Source organism: Antrostomus carolinensis, unplaced genomic scaffold (genome assembly GCF_000700745.2).
Source record: "Antrostomus carolinensis isolate BGI_N321 unplaced genomic scaffold, ASM70074v2 scaffold9560, whole genome shotgun sequence".
Taxonomy (NCBI): Eukaryota; Metazoa; Chordata; class Aves; order Caprimulgiformes; family Caprimulgidae; genus Antrostomus; species Antrostomus carolinensis.
The window spans coordinates 3,485-22,615 of record NW_010286470.1 but is presented as its reverse complement, the minus strand read 5'-3'; the positions used below and the strand labels follow the sequence as shown (position 1 = coordinate 22,615).

The following is a 19,131-nucleotide window of genomic DNA, read 5'->3' as shown; positions in this document are numbered from 1 at the left end:
GTAGTCAGAAGGAAGGAGTGAATGAACAGAAATGAATGGTTAGCTCCAGTCATGCTGATGGGAACTGTTTCATTCATCAGTGTCTGTGATTATGCCTTGCAGCTATTCACTTGTATTTCACTGTAAACAAGGGAAAATCTAGTAACTTCACACCCTGAACAAAGGAAGAGCATCACCTTCTTCGCTCCTTGGAGTAAGCAGATGAAGGGAAACCTTGGGGCTTGCCAAGATACAAAAATGAGATATCCCAGAGGGAGCTTTAAGTGGTCCGCTTTCATGGTGGGAAAGATACTGCACCATGAAATTAATAGTGCAGTCCAGAGCACAGTAGGAAAAATATCCTGCCCTCTAATCCCCCATCTTTGATTCCATCTGTAGAGTGCTGTAATGCAAGTCCATATGTATGTCTGCTATAAAATGAAATAGATTAAATGAAGTGCTCTACAAAGAGATCCTCAGCACTTCATATTTTCCCTTATGCTGTTAAGACACAGAAATTTCAAAGGGTGGAAGACTAGTTAGATGTCATTCTGAAGCTTCTTAAAAATATCTAAACACTTAAAGTCCAGACTGTTTTATATCACATAAGCATACTGTTTCATTGTATTGCTCTCAGTGCAAAGCTTCCAAGTTTTAAATTGTTCTGGCGATATTCTGTTTCTGGAATTATCATCGGCATCACAGGGCAGTACCACAATGCAGTGCCTGGGTGGCATGGGATGAGGGTCTCTTTGGCATGGGCACATGATAAATATAGTCATTGTTGTTTCAGCACATGGGTTTGAATAAAGCCAGAATCAAAGACAGAAAATAATGTTTATTTTCCAACACCTTCCTTTAAATTATGAGGGAGGGCTTTTCTGATGCTGTTGCTTCCTGACATCATTGCATCTTGCCCTTTGAAAAGATTTAAAATCAAGAGAAATGAAGGATTCCCCCTTCCCTCCCCCACCCCGGTTGCTCTGAGCTTTCTGAATGACAAGACCAAAACACACTAATTCAAATATTCCTACTTCCATCCTAGGCTCTAGTTATTTATCAAGTCCAGCATGCTGTGTCTGGTTGAGCCTGCCCCATGCTGTTCAGTGGCATCCTGATGTTTACTTGTACTTACCTCTTTTTATATAGATACTCTTATCCTACGCCAGTACTGCTGTCTGCTTTTAAGATGCACAGTGAATGGTGATGCTGCTCTCTACATATCAAACACAATGCATCTCTTTAGATTTTATAGTTCTTTGTGCCCCAGGTGCTGTTATTATCAGTCCTGACATCATTCATTCGATATGATGGGCCTTGTCTTTCCATTTATCTGTAATGGACAGGAGACTTTGAATCATTTTATCTTCCAAGCACAGCAACATCTTTTCTTTAAAGAGTGATTTTTCTCTCCCTCCATTTCTTGTTTTCTTTCTTGTCTAATATCTTGTGCATTATATTTATTCCCCAATCTCTTTACTCTAAACCTCCCGCTCCCTTGTTTCATTTTTCCTGTGTATTTACCTTTTTCTCTCTCTCTTCACCCACCCTTCCCATTTTTGTACATGTGCAGGGCACTGATCGAGTCTTATTTCAATCAACTAAAAGGTTCCACTGACCTTGTCAAGCCTTAGGTTACCATCTCTCTATCCATATACGTGGCTCATGCAAAATTTAGTGTGGTATCTGAGGTTACCTTGCTCTCAAAGCCAAGCAGGCTTAAGAGTAAGATAACAAAGAAAACAATTCTTTAGTAAAACTTAATGTCAGGATTTGAGGTACGAGATTAAAAGCGAAGTCTTACAAGTGCAAACAGATTTAAAATACAATTCTATCTTAAACCGAACACGTCTGTTCTTTTAGCTACTTAACCTCTTTCTCATTAAGTCCCTGTGAGGAGTCCTTGCCTTCAGAGCAAGAGTCTAATGCTTCAGTTAGAAGTTCAATTACTTTGTATAGGTTCAGAAGGTGAATCTCAACCTGATCTTTCTTTCTGTGGTGTATCAATTTCAGATGCCAGGGATCCAGTTTTCAGAGTAGTCCTCCTACATGACTGCCTGCATTTATACAACTTTAGGCCTGAGGATTGCACAGAAATAGGAATATGCTTGGTGGCATATAATAATATTTGAAGCTAGCACTCACCAACAAATTCACCTCAGGAAAAATTTACGCTGCTTGGAACCATTTACATGAGTTATCTTTTCTATGGGGACTAGATGGCTTGAAGGCTTTGTTTTTATCCATTTTACTGGACTACGTGGCATTATTGGAGTACATCTGAAGGACAAACTGCCCAGTGTTTCTTTTCTTGGGCAATAGTGAGTGCTGAACACTTTGTCCTCTATCATTGTGACAGTCACTGTTTTCTGGTCACGTGCATTTAAAAAAAAATAGTAAGGATCAGAAGATCTCTTCTGCTATCAACTCCATAGTTTCTCTTGAGTCAATCTACAGATACCTACAGAAATACTGCTAGGGTCTGTTTGGGAAAAGTCAAATGTCTTTGTTTCATTTCCTTTTCCTGTGCTCTGTTTGGTAGCTGTGCATTGCCCAGAGACTGCCAATACCATCCCATAGGCTGGTACACATCAGAGTGTCCTGGCTCTTTAAAGGTAGGAGAGTAGACAGGTCTATAACAAAAGCATCAGGCTCGTAAACAAGAGAAGTGCAGTTTAATTGTTTTGCATATGTCTGGGTAATGCATCTGGGTTGAAGATATGTAACAAACAGTAGAATTACAGGTAATCTGTATAGAGACACAGAGCTGGGTTTTTCTTTACTTATTGGAATTCTTTTTGGCAAATGTTTTCATTATTTCCTTTGAGCTGCTACTAGTGCCATCCAAGGTGGCAGATAGTCTTGCTAATGCTGCAAAGAAGAAAAGACATAAAACATTTAAAGCAAATGTAATAGCTTGGAACTGCGTTGTAAGAAATGCCTTTGATTTGAGTAGTGAATTTCATTAAATCCTTCCAAATATTCAAAACTAGTCTCAGCTTCCCAGTCCCTTTATTTGCTATCAGCACGTGAGATCAGCTTAATATTTTACCTTCACCCTTGGTTGCAGATCATAACGGACAAAACCATTATCTGCGAATGTCATCGCTATTGGGAAAGAGAGAGAGAAAAGGAAGGGATAAAGGGGAACAGGGCTGGCAGGGAGCTGGTGTCTATGGAAGTAAACAGACTTTAACAGTATGATGGGAGAGGGAAGCGGGTTGGGAAAAATCACCATCAAATAATTTAATTAAAGTTCTGCATCTTCTTAAGATCTATGGATACAAACTGCTAGGCTGAGGGCTAATGTTTAAAAGTTATTTAAATTAGCAGCTATGTTAATTGTTGAAGGGACAAAGTCGAACTTTGTCTCCCAGCTTTTGCCTACATGCAGAGATGTTACCTTCCTTCCCTCTAGTAAATAAGAACTTTCAAATCATTGTTTTAGAGTTGGATTGCACTTACTAAACTAATACTAAGCAACCAGCAGCATCTGTGAACTGCAGGAGGGGATTTGGCTTGTCAAAGGGTCACTTCTATGAAAAGTCACAGTTTGTATCAGGGCAAAAAAGTTGGTAAATTGCATTATGGATGGAGTGAAACCTGTTTGAAGAGTGAAGGTGCTGTGAACCACAGAGATGTTGGCGTGCTGTGTGGAAACTGTGCTCATGTATGAGTAATGCACTGCAGTCCATGGGCCATAGCGGAACCAGATTCTGCAGTAGGAAACACCAGTGTTTTGTCATGCTGTCTACTCAGCTTTAATGTGTGTTAACAGAGTTGATTAGGAGTTTTTCTTACACGCTTTTCTAAGAGATCATAGGATTTCTTTATATATTCTGAAGGAATAATGAAATTTTTTACAGAGACTTTTAGTTTAGTCTAAGAAATAGTGAAATAAAAACTGAGCTTGAAGTGGGTTTGACATTAATCTCTGTATTTACTGAATGTTTTTATGAATAGTTTTCAGTTGTTGTGTTCCTACTCCTCTGCATGTCTGGCTTTCTCTGCTGGACTCCCAGTGTGTACCAAGGCATTGTAGCAGAGGGATGTGTGTGGATGGTTTGAGTAGACATAAACTAGTGTCAATCCCAACAGCAAATATGAGGGGAGCAGGGGGTTTTTGTGAGCAATTACAGTGTTGCAAAAATATTTCTGTAGATCTGAAATAACAAGACTTCTTTTTTTCTTCTTGATGTTGAATTGAAGTATGAGAATAAAAGTTCAGTTATCATTCTTTCCCACAGAATGTAAATTCCATTGTTATTTTCAATTAGTTGTGCTCCCTGATACAACTGTGGTGCAAGAAGACATCGCACGCTTATGTCAAGGAAGTGTTTGGGTCTTATTTTTTTACTAGTCACATTGGGGAAAGATGACTTTCCAAATGCAACCCAATGACTTCTGAAATGGAGTTGTACCTATTGAAAGGAAACCATGTAAGCACACAAGTTCTTGGCAGAAATACAGCCACTAATCTCAGTTGAACAGCTGTTGTTCTGAAGATCAGTGGAGGTGAACCTAAAGGTAACTTTATCTAAAAAGCCTTTAAGAAACATAACAGAAGTCGTAATTTTTTCATGTAAAATTTTTGGCAGAAGCATCACAGCTGCATTTGCTGACTTCCTATGTGTTAGCTGTTGCTAATGTTTTCTGATCGCCAAATGAGTAACGTGGGAACTATGGATTATAAGGAAACAAGGGAATTCAGATAACAGTGAAACTAGAGGAAACTGGGAATGGATCTTGTGATGTTGGCAAAAGCCCCAAGATGGCATCAGAGACCTTGTTTTTCTATGTTAGAGACAAGAAATATTCTTAGTGACTCTTATTATTTCTTTATCTTTCATTCTTCAATGGTTCTCCATTGTTTGCACTTTAAAAAAAAAAAAAAATTCTCTCTTTATGACCCTTTTCCTTCAAGCATCATTTGCAAGGCATCCATAATGCTAAAGATGCTGCATGCAACACACCCTAGCTGCAGTGCAAGGCTCTGCCTATATAAACAACAGACCATATCCCCAGAAATACATATGTTTTTATTTTGTTCTAGGAGGTTGGAACAGCAAAGCGGGATCCAACTCCGTAGCTAGAAATTTACCCAATACTTAGGATTTTGGGGGTGGTTTTTTAAGCACAAACCAGCTGAAGTTTACAATGCCACCAGAAGCATTCTAGTGCTGAACTGGATAACACGGAGATGATGAGGACCTGCCACAGTCTCTCATATGCTGGAGAGCTGATTCCTGAATTTCATCAGCACATCCTGATTTGAAAATTGTGAACCAAATTACAGCAAATCCTTTGAGGAGTGTGAGGAGGCTCCAATCTATACACAGTCACTAACAAGGGAGATTAGTTGGATTTTTCAAAATTGTACAGTGATGTACTGCTCTATGCCATCAAGTACCCTGAACAATCTTCCACTGATCACTGAATCGGTAACAGAATGTGTTCAAGCCAACTAAGGAAAATGTTTTCTCAGTGCAAATCTGGGATCCTTATTTAGCTTTTTATTCAGCCTTTGCAGTGAAGCTAGGTAGTTGTTCTACATAATGATGTAGTATGCATCAAGATCTTCTTGATGTGCTTTAGATAACTGCATTTCTTGTGAGTGGAGAAACTTAAATGAGATATCCAGCTCATCTCATTTAAGTGCATTCATTTTTCAGACCGGTCAAAGAGATTCAAGTGCCTGTCTTCAATTCGAATGTGTAGGAGTTGAATGTACTTGTTGGCTGTGGAGGTTTTGAGAAGCTTGTGCTCTACATAAGCTGGTTGAATTTCATAGATAGCACAGAATTTAGGACATTTCAGAAGATGTTTTGTTTATAAGTAGTCTTTTGAGTTGTATATGCTTAGGTAAAGGAAAAACTGCATTTATTTTCAGAATTTGCAACTATGTGAACCTTGAAAGGAAAGGAAATTAGAAAATTCATATAGTCTAAGCACCTTTGAAATATAATACAGACCACTGGTTCATTCCAGCTCAATGTTTGAAACCTTTATATCTGTGCTCTAATTTACATTCCCTGTCCTTGTGCCAGAGCTTGCCAGAATCAGAAAATGTTTTTTAATCAGCTGTTGTTTTGCTAGTTTTTTGTGTTGCCTTTCAATTTCAGCCACCGTTGTTCCTTGAGTGGAGATGATCTCAACAGACAGTGGTTGACACCAAGTTCCCAGCTCCATCCAACTATTTACCATGCCAAAGGTCTTCTCTATTACTTGCGCAGCATTGGCCGAGCTCCTCTGGTGAGTCTCTTCCAGGATCTTTTGTGAGTTACTGTATATGGATTGCTCGCTGTAGTTGTGTGAACAGTCTTGTGTTAGAGCTAGAGAGATTTGGAAAACATCATGTGCTGTTACACTTTTACCTTACAGAAGTGTTTGAAAGTCTTGGATATTTATTACTTACTTAATCTTATAAACAACAACTCCAAATTGCAGAATCTCTGCACACCTGGAATATAAATGAGCAAAATGAATTCCTTAAAGCTCTTTAATAGCTTTGAAGTACTCCAACTAATCTAAATATTATGAGTAGATTATTGCTATCTTCATGGCAATGATGGGACAAATTCACAAAGATTTAGTCTGAATGGACTGTGCAGAAGCCCATGCCAGAACAACCCAGGCAATCACAAAAACACAGGAAGCAGCCCTCAAAATGTCTGAACTTAATGCTGCTTTGGTGATGGGAAGAAAATGTTTGGTTTTGGGGGGTACTAGAAATTTATGAATGATGAGTCTTATATCAAAGCTGCAACTGGGGCAAGGCTGGGATCCATCTGGTCTGTTCAATCTTGTTCCCCAGCAGAATTAAAAGATAGTTCTGAGACCTCAGGAGAAAAACCACAGGGAGATTCAAATGTTAATGAACAGATATGGATGCACAGACAAGCAGGTTGGCTGCTGATAGCTAGTCAGGCAGGAAGTATCCAAAGACTCTAAATTCTCTCTAGGTTTGATGAGAAAAGCCCTAGACAATGGGACATGAAAATGTCTGTGAGCTTCTTTAAGTTAATTCTTTTGGGAATGTGTTTTTTGGCTAAGTCAAGAGCCCCGAAATCTAACTCTGCAGCTTGAGGAATATTGTGGAAACACAATTCTCAGTTGTGAATTTGCTCACCAACATTTTCCGTTGGTTCAGAGCAGCGTAGGATCAGTCTTATTTTACCCTGCTATTTGCTGTCTGGCCTTTCTTAATACACAACCATCCTTGTCATATCCAGGTGCATAAAGTTGAACACGTACTCAGTGCAAGTTTTCATCATTGCTGAGGGAAGGGAGATTATTGATCCTATCATCTCCTTCACTCACAGGCTGCATGTCAGACTTGGTAAACTGATTTTTCTTTACCTTTGAAGAGTACATTGATTTTAGTTTATACATGTTCAAAAATTCCTTTTCCCTCCTCCAGAAGAGAGTTGGATTTCTTTTTTCTTTTTTTTTTTTTTTTTCTCCGAGATCCTATGGATCCAAATTCACTGAGAGCCAAATGATTTCTGTGAAGTGTTTTAGTTTCATTTATCCTGGGGATACGCAAGCAGTTTCTTCAAGCAAAGAAAAGCTACTTGAAGGAGAAAAGGAAAGGACTAAAGTTAACAGCCTTTCAAATCAAAGCCATTTTAATTGGTAAGGGATTGGATGCACTGTGGCATTGTAGCCCTCTGCCTCTGAGGTACCCTGAGATCTCCATTTGACTGAGAATAGAAAAGAGGGAGTGTTGGACACCTTTTTGTCTGGGAGCAGGCAGGTCTGATGGGCAAAGGGAAGTTGCTCTCTTCTTTGAGCATTTGTTTCAATAAACTGCTGTGGTTTTGAAGTCATGGTTGACAATGCAGTTGCAGCACACAACAGGGAACCTGCAGCTTGTACAGACAGTCTGAGCTGCAATGAAGAGCAGGATGACGTTGAAGGGGGTAGAAAGAACTTCCTAGGGACCAGGAGGCACTGAGCAGAGTTTGCTGCCATCCAAAGGCATCATATCAAGCTTGGAAAAAAGCCTATGCCTGCAAGGATGTAGCTCATTATGAAAAAAAAAAAAACCCAAAAAAACTCCAACAAAACCCAAAACTCTAGGCATGTCTACCTCAAAACTCTGAGATTCAAAGTCCTGTCACAATGCTATTAAGAAAAAAAAAAAAAAGTTACTTTATATATATACATATAAAAGGAATTCTGAAATGTTCTGTTTTCCAAGCCATTTTCTTGCTTTCCCTTTTCTATTTTATGTTTCCTTTATTTTAAAAGGCACCTGGCTCAGTGACTCAGGAGGAGGGTTGTTTTTGAGTTAGAAAGAAGTCCTTGCCTTTAGGATGATCAGTACTGGCAAATAATTTTAAATAGATAAAAATTTGCATGTGTGTCTTGAGTCATATCCCAGTGAGTCTGGGATATGAGAGTGACTGGTTTGTGTGTATTAGTGTCCCAGCCATACAGCAGGACAGGCTGGAGAAAAAGAACTGGTAGGTCCTGACTTTACTTAGTGTTTACCCAGGCATATCCCAGGAAGAATTCTCTACTGGGTGCTCAAACTATAAAATATAGCTTAGCCTTGGCTGAATGATGAAACATAAGCTACCCTGTAGTGTGAAAATAAGGCCGAAGAACATATTATAAAGAACAATTGAGTATAAACATTGGGAGTGACTGCAGTATGCAGCAAATGTCATTAAAATGTAGCTCTATGCAACTTGCAAATAGAATGAAAGTATTTTCAGTAGTACTGACACTTCTGCTGTGGAAGCTGGTGACACTCAGTGAAAGATCTCATGGCCTGAAACATCAACTGTATTACAGAACCTGGCTTTGATAATAATTTACCAATACAGAAGTCTCATTCCAGACCTGTCACTAAGGACTCATCTGCAGGTTTCTTGAGGTGCAGAATTATAGACCTGTTACTGATCAGGCAGCCCAGCTATCTGACTATCTGATCATCGCTGTGTGGTTTCTGATACGTAAAGTGGTATTTTAGGCAGATAATATACTGCGTCTTCTGTGCGTTGGTAATTCTGTAAATTGACAGGTAATTGATACCAAATTGAGCTGGGTTCTCTGCCTTGAAATAAGAGGAAAGCTGTAGAATCCTCTTTGATATTCATAGGAATAAATTCTAGGTGGTACCTGTGGTTAACCTAAACTATGACTGTGTATTGCTGATAGCTTAGATGAGACACTAGCTGGAAAAATATCTGTCATTAAGAGAACCAATAAAAGCAGCTTTTTGGGAGGAGGCATTACAGGATAATTGCATATGGTTCAGACGCAGTTACTTCAAGTGCAGGAGTTGTATGAGCCCTGCAAAATATGCACACAGCCTGAAGGGGATGAATCTCTAGGCAATATTGGCTTTTTATTCCTTTGGGAATGATGCTGGTTGTAGGTTTGCACCAATGAGCAACTCTACCCTGTTTGTCCTCCCCTTTCTGCCTTTGCTAGGTTGCAACTGTCTAAGTAAAGGAGTTGTTGATGGGTAGGTCACTGTTGATGTGCTTCAGGTGTGGAAAGTGCCGCAGGGACAGGGATGTGCAGATCCAGAGCCCTGCAAAGAGAGCTGGAGGTGAGTGGTGGTGCAGGAAAGAAAGTTGATGGGTCAGTGTATAAGCTATGAGATATGTAATTCTCCAGCTAATTAGGAGCAATGAGAAGGTTCTCTATGTATGTGTGCCTTAGCTCCTCCAGTATGTCAACCTGCTGTTTGTCAGAGGAGCTGAAAGAATGTACATGCTCAATCCCTAGCTAATTAAACTCCCTGACTTGCTGCAGCTGAACTTAGTCACTGTATAGCTGGTAAATAAACATGCTAGGGTAAATCTTGCCCTAAAAGTTGGTAGAAGCAACTCATCTAGTCCATCTGTTTCTCCCCTCTTGGATATGTATTTATGTAAGAATATATGCATTTTGTTTTTTTCACCCCATATTTCTCCCCTGTCTCTATATTGATCTATAATTCTTCCCTACCTTCCTACACCCATTCTTTTGTCTCCAACATATGCCCTGGAAAAATATTTCAATGAAATCTGGAAGCTCCTTTCTACTCAGTGGTGAATATTGGTTTAAAATGAACCAATTCCTTCTCTTTAGAAATTCTTGTCTTTTCATTGACAGATTTCTGAATATTCCTGATAAAGACATGGAGAATATATGTAACAGCAGACTGTATATCGACTTCATATCTCAGAGGGCACTGAGATTGATTATTCTTTAAGGCTTGGGTCAATATTTACCTCTTGGGTCATTAAATCATGATTTTCATTTCTATAGGAGTCAATATCTGCCTATAAAAACAATCAAAAATTCCGCTAAAACTGGGAATGTGCCTTGTGCCTAGTTTATATGACAGATGACATAAGAGAGATGGATTAGATAGATAGATAGATAGATTAGACAGTGTGAAAAGAGATTATTTGCCATGAAGATAGGTCATGTTCTGTGCTTGGCTTCTAGAAATTCATGCAAAGATCTGACAGTATCGTGCAATATGGTTGCACAATTATATTTTCCTGGAAATTATGTAGCAAAGGTTTTGAATTTAAAGAAACCAAAGTGATTATTAATTACTTGGGGGAGTACAAATTTCAAATCTCATGAGGATAAAGCTAGAGTTTAGGAGTTTAGAAGTAGAAAGAGCCTGACAAATTGATCTGTTGTTACCATGAATAAGTTACTGTGAACCCTTAAGTTCCCGAGTTGCCATGGATTCTTGTACAGGTGTCATGTTTATTTCTGCTGCAGACAGGAATGCACCAGTCTTGACTCTGGATCCCTGAGATCATGTCAGATTGAATAGATAAAGCAAGATACGACTGACTAACAGAGTTTGACACAGGCTATAGGCATGGCACAGTCAAAGCTCCTCTGAAAAGACCTGAAAAAACCATGAACTCCCTCACTGCTCTAATCCTATAGTACTTACTATGAATAATCAGGAAACGTTTCCTTTTTCAATGTTCAAGATTTCTCCTTTTCTCCCTCCATCCCCCCTGTTACCCCAAGGTATTCTGTGACTACCATGGACACTCACAGAAAAAGAACGTTTTTCTTTATGGCTGCAGCATCAAGGAGACCTTGTGGCAAGCAGGCTGTATGGTTGACACAGCAGTTATCACAGAAGATGTTGGCTACAGGGTAGGTCCAATTTGTTCTTTCTGCAATTACTGGTGTGCATGTGCATCTACACAGCTAGTTAAGATAAGGCCAGCTCACAAAGTTTGGAGATAGGTGCAAGCTTCCCTTAATCTGGAGAAGCAATTGTTTAGAGTTTTGAATCATGCATAACATCTTCATGCACCAGATATTAGCAAGAATATTGTTAGTAGATGGGTCCTTATTTATTTAATAATACTAAGATGCTATGTTACAATCTTTGGCTACAGACTAATAGGAGAGCCACATTTTTTATGTGTTTTATACTTTCTAAGTATACATACACTTTTATCTCCTCACCCAACAATAATAAGAAAATAAATAGGAATTACGTAATGGTAACTGAGAAAATGACAATGTGCTACTGTCTTACTTGAATTGTTTCATCACAAAATGTTCCTAGTCCCACTGAAAACACTGGAGAATTTAACAGATGTCAAACAGATCTAATGTAGTGGTGTTATCTCCACAGCAAGTGCTTCATGTCATAGCTGGGGAAACATTCCTGGAATTAGAAGGAACTAATACTAGAATCTGTTTTATTTCTACTTCTTGTGAATGTCTCATTCATCAAACTGTTCTCTGGATTGCCTGCCCATCTCTTATTTTTTTTTTCCTTTTTTTTTGGTGTCTGTTTAGATGATATTTTCCTCTTAAATGAAAAATTTCTGTGCAAAAAAAAAAAAAAAAAAAAAAAAAGTCTTGTAAACTCTAATTATAGTCTTAAAACTGTTATTTTCACAAAACATGAATTGAGGTCTTAAACTAATTATAGAGGTATAGTTTGGTTCACTCCAACCTGAAAGAGGTTGAAAACTCTTTTTTAGATTGCACCTCTATATAATTATCACTACTTCAGCACAAATACTATTTAACCTCCAATAAGGATGCCACATCTTCCATGTTCATTTTATGGCATTTTACACGGCATACTGGAACTTTACTGGAAGAAAGTGCTCCAATGTTCATCGTGGGGGATCCCTGTGGCAAACACTGTTTCACAAAGAAAGCAAGGAGAGTTCTTACAGTCAGGACATCTTTTGCCGTGTTTGAATTCAGAGGGCTTGAAAAGGCTGAGGTTGGTTCATTGTTACACAAACGGAATTCAAATGCTGCTGTCAGCATCTGGAGCCTCTCTTGAATCTGCAATGAAGAAAGGCTCCAAGGCTGTCCAAGAATACTCTGCAGTGGCCTGTAAGAAAGATTTTGTGTTCCAAATTATCTCCTTTGCACAAAATGGGAAATGGGTGTTGCTGCAGTTCCTCTTCCTTCTTAGACTGAAGAAGCAGAATATATAGAACATATCTGCAATTGCAAACTGCAGCAGATCATCACTAATATCTCGGAGATACTTCTTTGCACAATTTGCACAAGTTTCTCTGCTGCCCCCTGTAGATAATTGGGGATTAATCTAGCTTCCATGATTGATTTTTCTCCCCAGGAGCAGGAACCGAATGCCTCAAGAAAATGTTTTTTGGAACAGCCTTTGCCTCATAGGTCGTAGACTCAGCTGTAGCCTTTGGCAATATACAGGAATAAGCGTCTTCACTACCTTCTAATATTTGATGGCCTCGAGTGAGTTGTGCAGCACTGGTATTGCAAAGCCCAGCTTGAAGATTTGTCCTTTTGATAGCCATTCCCAGGCCCCTTTGGCAGCAATCTCTGCAGGGACATCAGTAAAGGAATATAATTCCATCCTCTCCTCATAGGATTCAGGGTTTGTGGACAGGGTCCTTTGTGAACAGGTTCCTTTCACAGCTAAATCCAGCTGTGTGTGAGAAAGGGAACAGTTGCACTGCTGCATTAGCATAAAAGCATCCTTTAAAAGGGTGTGTTTTCACTCTTTCAAAATATACTATTGAAAGATAATTAATGAGAAGAATAAGTAGAGAAGAAAGAACCATTAGTGTGAAATCCAGTGAATGCTGGTAAAATGAAAAGAATATTAAATTCAGATTTGCTAATGTTCCTAAATGAGTCCTGTGTACAGAGACATTACTGTTACCTGCCAGCATTTTTATTTAATTAAATGTAAGAGATTGATTATGCATATAATTTCAGTTGTTTTAAAAAGATAAACTGGATTAGGGATCTGATTATTGTATTTGATTGTATATATTTACACAAAAAAAAAAATCTGTGTGTTGGTTCAGATAAGGGCAGAATGAAAACTATCTGAACCTTCACATACAGTTTAACTGGAACTCATGGTAGTGCTGAGGCCTATAAACCTCTGGGTGATATGTCTCTGCTGCATGTTTTTAATTCCTGTTCAACCCAAATCCAGGAGAACCTGGAAACACTTCATGAAAGCATATTGTTTTGTGATCCCCATGCAGAAAGTAGCACATTGAAGGCCATCTAGAAATGCTGGATGCTTCATAGCAAGCAAGCAGTCAGTTTTAAAGGTTCCACTGTTAGGTATGCCCACAGCAAAGGAAATGCTGTAGCTCTTAGTAGCACACTGGAGATCTTAAGATTGAGTCTCACAGTGGTCTCAGATTTAAAATAGAATCTCTTGCTTTGTTTCAGTTTTCCCCACCTCAGTCTTTTAATCTGAAAAATGGACCTTACAGATCTCTACATTTATATGTTATAGAACTGGTAAAGTCCATTGACAGCTGTAGCCAGAATATACTGAAATATTAAATTTAGGTTTTTTGTTATGAAGATGTTTATGGTTAGGCTGTTTGAAGGAGATATTCTGAAATTGTTTAGGCCAGAGATTTATCATTCACATCAAACATCATAAGTTATTCTTTTACTTTCAATGAAACCAAATATTCCCTTGCAGTGCTATGAAGTAAAGCTTAACAGAATGGAACTACAGTTGCTCAGAATCAGTCAGTTAAACCGATTGTTATTGGAAAGTGAAATTAGCTGGTTGGCTTTCACTGCCCAAACTAAATGGAATTCAAGGGAAAATGTCATTTAGCAATAAGCAGGAACTTCTATATGGTTCCATGCAGTTCAGATATTTAAGAAAGCTGTTGTCAAAGAAATAATGAATCTCCTCATTTTGCTTGCTCTTCTCTAGATGGATCCAATGGTCTCTTGACATGTGTTGTGGTTAGTATACCAGCACTAAAATTTAGACACACACACGTGCACATGTGCATGTGTGTGTGTACATAAAGGTCCAGTTTCTATATAGAACACACCTAGTGTTAATGTATCTAGTGTATGTTTTGTAGAGTGTGAAAGTAACACATTTAGCACTGAATAATCACTAAATAATTGTTGCCTCTGCACTGATGCAAATGTTTGATACTGCAATGTATCTGGAATATTTATAAACTTTGTTGTGAAATATGATTCCTAGAATAAGAAAATCAGAGCCAAGATGTAATTTTTACTGGGTTTTCATGATTACTTTTTATTGTGATTCTCTAAATGAAGTGTATACAATATAAAGTTTCGTCTCAGGTGAGAGAATCTTTTGGTTTGTTTCACAATGCAAGCAAGTTAAATGTTGAGCTCTATGTTTATATAATTATATGTGACCTTTCATGAGAATACACATCTACTTTCTCTGTTCTATGCTGGGTTCATACAAGACTCTTCCTGTAGCTGAATCCCTTGTCAAATTGTGGATGCATGATGGGAGGAAATATAGTACAGCTGGAGAGGGAAAAATGGGAATGTTAGGTACTGAACTACAGCACAACAGAAAGATGTAGGTTAATGCTGAAGCAACTTCAAAACAAAACTCAAGTGACTTCAGAAGTCCCAAACTATTGGGTGTGAAAATTTTTGATTTTGAATGAGATATATCAAGTATATTGGATATTTTGCATTTTAGTCTTTAGAATGAAACAAATGTTAGAATTCAAGGATTTCACATGGGATGAGCATAATGCAGTGGTTGGAGCTCTCAGTAACAGTGCCTACAGATAGATTTGATTATATACACACTAAAAAACACAGGTGTGTATGTATGGTATAAACATATGTGTCTGTTTAATTAATTTTGTTATTGCGCTAATATTTTCTCATAGACTCTTCCTAAAATCCTGGATAAAGTTGCCCCTGCATTTGTCATGAACAGCTGCAGCTTCTTGGTGGAGAAATCCCGGGAGTCAACTGCCCGGGTGGTGGTATGGAAGGAAATGGGTGTGTTGAGGAGCTACACCATGGAGAGCACTTACTGCGGCTGCAGCCATGGACTCTACAAAGTGAGTAAATCTTTCAGAGAACTCTGTGCCACCCTCATACTAATGCACATCTCATGAGCTTGGAAAAGTAAAACAGAGGAGATAGTCATTGTCTTGATGTTTAGCATTGTCTGCTTTCTCCACACCTATGTATCCATGCTTCTGAGTTTCTCCTCAGTGGAATCTTTCCATTATCCCTCATTCTTTTACCTTCCATGCCAGAAAAGTAGAGCACTTGCTCTGAGGTTTCATTCAACAGTGAAATAAAATTTCAGTCTGGAGCCAAAAACATTGAGTGGAAGAAAGGAGTGTTTCTGAGATGACACAGGGCACTTATCCTTATAAGAACATTCACAGTGTTGTGAAAAATGTGTTGGCAGGTTGTATGGACATCTTTGAGCCTAGTTCTAAGGTAATTAACTTGAATACTAATGGCACCAAGATCTTTGGTACAGGCTAGCTACCTGAGCATTCACCTGGCTAAATTTAAGAGCCTGCACTGAGAATCCTGCATTTGGAGCTGCCTGTTACTGACAGCCACAGGTAGCTAAACTAAGGCTAGTGTTGACAGCTCACCTTGTCCATGAGCTCAAGGTATGCCTGTGACCATGATCTAGACAGACCTGAATTTCATATCAAATGAGGTTCCAGGTACAGTAGAAAAGGCTATACTCACACTGAGTGCATCAGAGACATCAGTCTATGAGTAGATCTCCTGGCACTTTTTAAGTACACAGGATGAACTATGGTAGTTGCATTTGAGTGATCATAATTCTTCATTCACTCAAATGGTGAATTATTTCTCTTGTTCCTTTCCCAAACCTGTTGCTTTCATTGAAAGACTTCCATATTTCACCTCATTTCTCCCACTAGGGAGCAATCCTTATCTATACAGCATTAATAAGCAGTTAAAGATCCTAAAAGACCCTTAAGGAAAGAGCCATTATTACAAATAACAATTAATTAATAAGACATTCACATGATTATCTTTGGAAGCTCTATACTAATCCTTTTACCTCTCTGTAGAATGTAGCCAGGAAGTACTCAGCTACTGTTTTAACCATGCTCTACTATGCACACATATCAATTCCAAGACAGGAAAGGCAGAAGAAAAAAACAGCTGACAGTTTAAAGAAAGAGAATATAATTGCCCTGGGCATTACATCTAACACTCCCTACTCCTGAGAAGTGCTAATGATTTTTTAATAGGCATGACAGGTCAAGACAGTGGTTTTGAATCTTTTTTTTAGACAGTGGGGGAAAATCTACCTTGACTAAAGTCAATGACAAAACTAGTGATTTCCATAGAGGAGGTTTTCACTGATTTCCTAGATAACCACAGTAAGACCTAAAACCAGTGACACATCAGATTATATCAATATCTAATGATTTGTTCTCCTTATCCTTCAGCATTTTGGAGGTTTTTAACCCAAATTTACTTAACTTGTACCATTAGATGCTTAGAATAGTAGAAAGAGAAGATTCAGATTTTACATTTAAGGACTATGTCATCTCCAGGGGCCCTGTATTATATAGCAGGAGCATCAAAAATAAGCAAAAGAACCTAATGTAGATGGTTCAGGATTCTTTCCTTTTTTTTTTTTTTTCCTTTTTTTTTTTTTTTTCCTTTTTTTTTTTTTTAAATAAATCCTTTAAACTATGTGAAATTACTTTCTACCTTGTTTCTTGCCCTCTTTTTCATCGTTGATCAGGTCTACAGGCAGCCACTGAGGACAAGAACAAGGTGGCATATGAGGGCTTGTGACTGGTGACAGAATCCAATGTTCTCATGGTCCATAAAAGCAGTTCTGAAATTTCCATTCTGAACACCCTTAGAAGCTGAGTCCCAGTTAGATCATTGGGTTGTTTTTATAAGGTCGCATATCCTTTTTAATTTTTTAATACATGTTTTCCTTTGTTTAGGATTATCATTTATCACAAAGATGGAGGATACATAAATATTCCTGGGAGGGGGCATTTCTGCACCAATTCTTCATCATAAGGATAATACAAACACTTTTTGCAGTTTCTCTGATTCAGGCAGATTTAAAGTATTTCCCCTCGTTTTTTTCCAAGTACACCAATTACCTAACTTTTTAGTAACAAAGTAGAATATAATTTTTTGTATTGACATTAATACTAGAGCTGCATATAAATATATAAACTATCTCTTTCAAATAATTGATATTAATAGACTATTTTCTCTTCCTTTTAGCAGTCTTTTAGAGTTGGTTCTTGCTTGTTTGCTTGTTCTTACAAGTGGATTGTTTAGGGTATGGACTTCACGGGCTGACCTGAAGATTTTGTTGCATGCTACCATTTAATACTCAGCTTCCGTCTATCCAGCCAAAACTATTTCATTAATATTTGGAAACCCAGAAATTATTCTTGTAAATGGGAAATTAATGACATAAGAGGTCACATTTTTCTAGAGACTTCAACCCTAGCTCTTCACTTACAGAATCACAGAATGGTAGGGGTTGGAAGGGACTTCTGGAGATCATCTAGTCCAACCCCCTGTGAGAGCAGGTTCACCTAGAGCAAGTTGCACAGGACTGCATCCAGGCGGGTTTTGAACATCTCCAGAGAAGGAGACTCCACACCCTCTCTGGGCAGCCTGTCCCAGGGCTCTGTCACCCACACAGTAAAGAAGTTTTTCCTCATGTTTAAGCGGAACCGCCTGTGTTCCAGCTTCTTCCCATTGCCCCTTGTCCTATTGCTCGCCACCACTGAAAAGAGTCTGGCCCCATCCTCTTGACACCTGCCCTTTAGATATTTGTAAACATTAATAAGGTCCCCTCTCAGTCTTCTCTAGGCTAAACAGACCCACTCTTGAACCCTCACATTAGTGTGTGTGTGTGTAAAGAGTAGACTGAGACTAATGCTCAGACAGGAGATGTCAGCATCCTATATTTAGAGCTTTCTGATATTTGGATTAGCAGATTTGTGTTTAATTGTGAATAGAATCAGTTTCTCAGTTTCATGTGATTGATCTCCCTGTAGGGTTATATCCAGAATTTCCCCTGGGCAAGCATGCTCTTATGCTTTTGATACTTTTATACCTTGAAGTACAGTACAAACAGCAGCTAGGGTTTAAAACATCTCATTAAATGCAGCAGAGTCTTCCGAGTCCAGCATTGTCCAGAGAATCAGTGGTCAAACTTCTAACAGAACACAGCAGACCTGGTCTTGCTTGTAAGTGATGAAAATAATTCATTCAAGTAGCTGCTTTGCTGGCTCTGAGCACAGATATAGTGCTTGGAGTTGCACAGAGACATCTGATAGGGAATGTGCAAAAGATTTAGGAAGAGCAAGAAAGCCTTATAGAGACTGCAAGAGGTTAAAATATTAATTGCACAAGGCTGGTAAGTGTGCTCCCTCTCACCACGTGTCGAGGAAGGGCTGAAACAAATCAGAACCTAGATTTTCTGATAAAGAGTCCAGAAAAGATGCTGCCAGAGTTTTTCCAAGGAACGTGTGTGTCCTCTCTTGGGTTGAAATGTAGCCTTCATTTTAAAAATAGTTTAGTGACTGAAAGATAAGGCAGGAATTTGATAGTATTGATATGTAAATGAGAAAGAATAGTGACCCCGGCCTTGTTTAAAAGTCGTTTGATTTCAAATGGGGAGGAGAACGGAAATGAGAGGAGAAAAGAGATGGTTTGTCTCTGAATCTCCCTGCCTGTATGATCAATGGAAATGCAATAAGCCAACTACCCCTAAGGAAACGAAACATAAAACTAAAGAAACTATTGATCTTATCTAAGGCTTTGTTCAACCTAAGGAAGAGGAGGAAAAAAATATCCAAACTCTTTTTCATTTTGTCTGGATTGCCCAATTCAGTCTTA

General features: G+C 38.6%; 1 protein-coding gene across 1 annotated transcript in view; it reads left to right on the top strand.

Annotated features, from left to right (window-relative positions):
* AGBL1 (AGBL carboxypeptidase 1) overlaps positions 1-15,305 on the top strand; it is a gene marked incomplete at its 3' end in the record, with an annotated part of 148,578 nt that extends 133,273 nt beyond the window's left edge. Inside the window, exons 20-22 of the mRNA XM_010171705.1 lie at positions 6,102-6,231; positions 10,981-11,112; positions 15,129-15,305. Of these exons, the coding sequence (XP_010170007.1) occupies positions 6,102-6,231; positions 10,981-11,112; positions 15,129-15,305 (439 nt within the window). The remainder of the gene's footprint in view (positions 1-6,101; positions 6,232-10,980; positions 11,113-15,128) is intronic.
* Between the last annotated feature and the right edge of the window lie 3,826 nt (positions 15,306-19,131).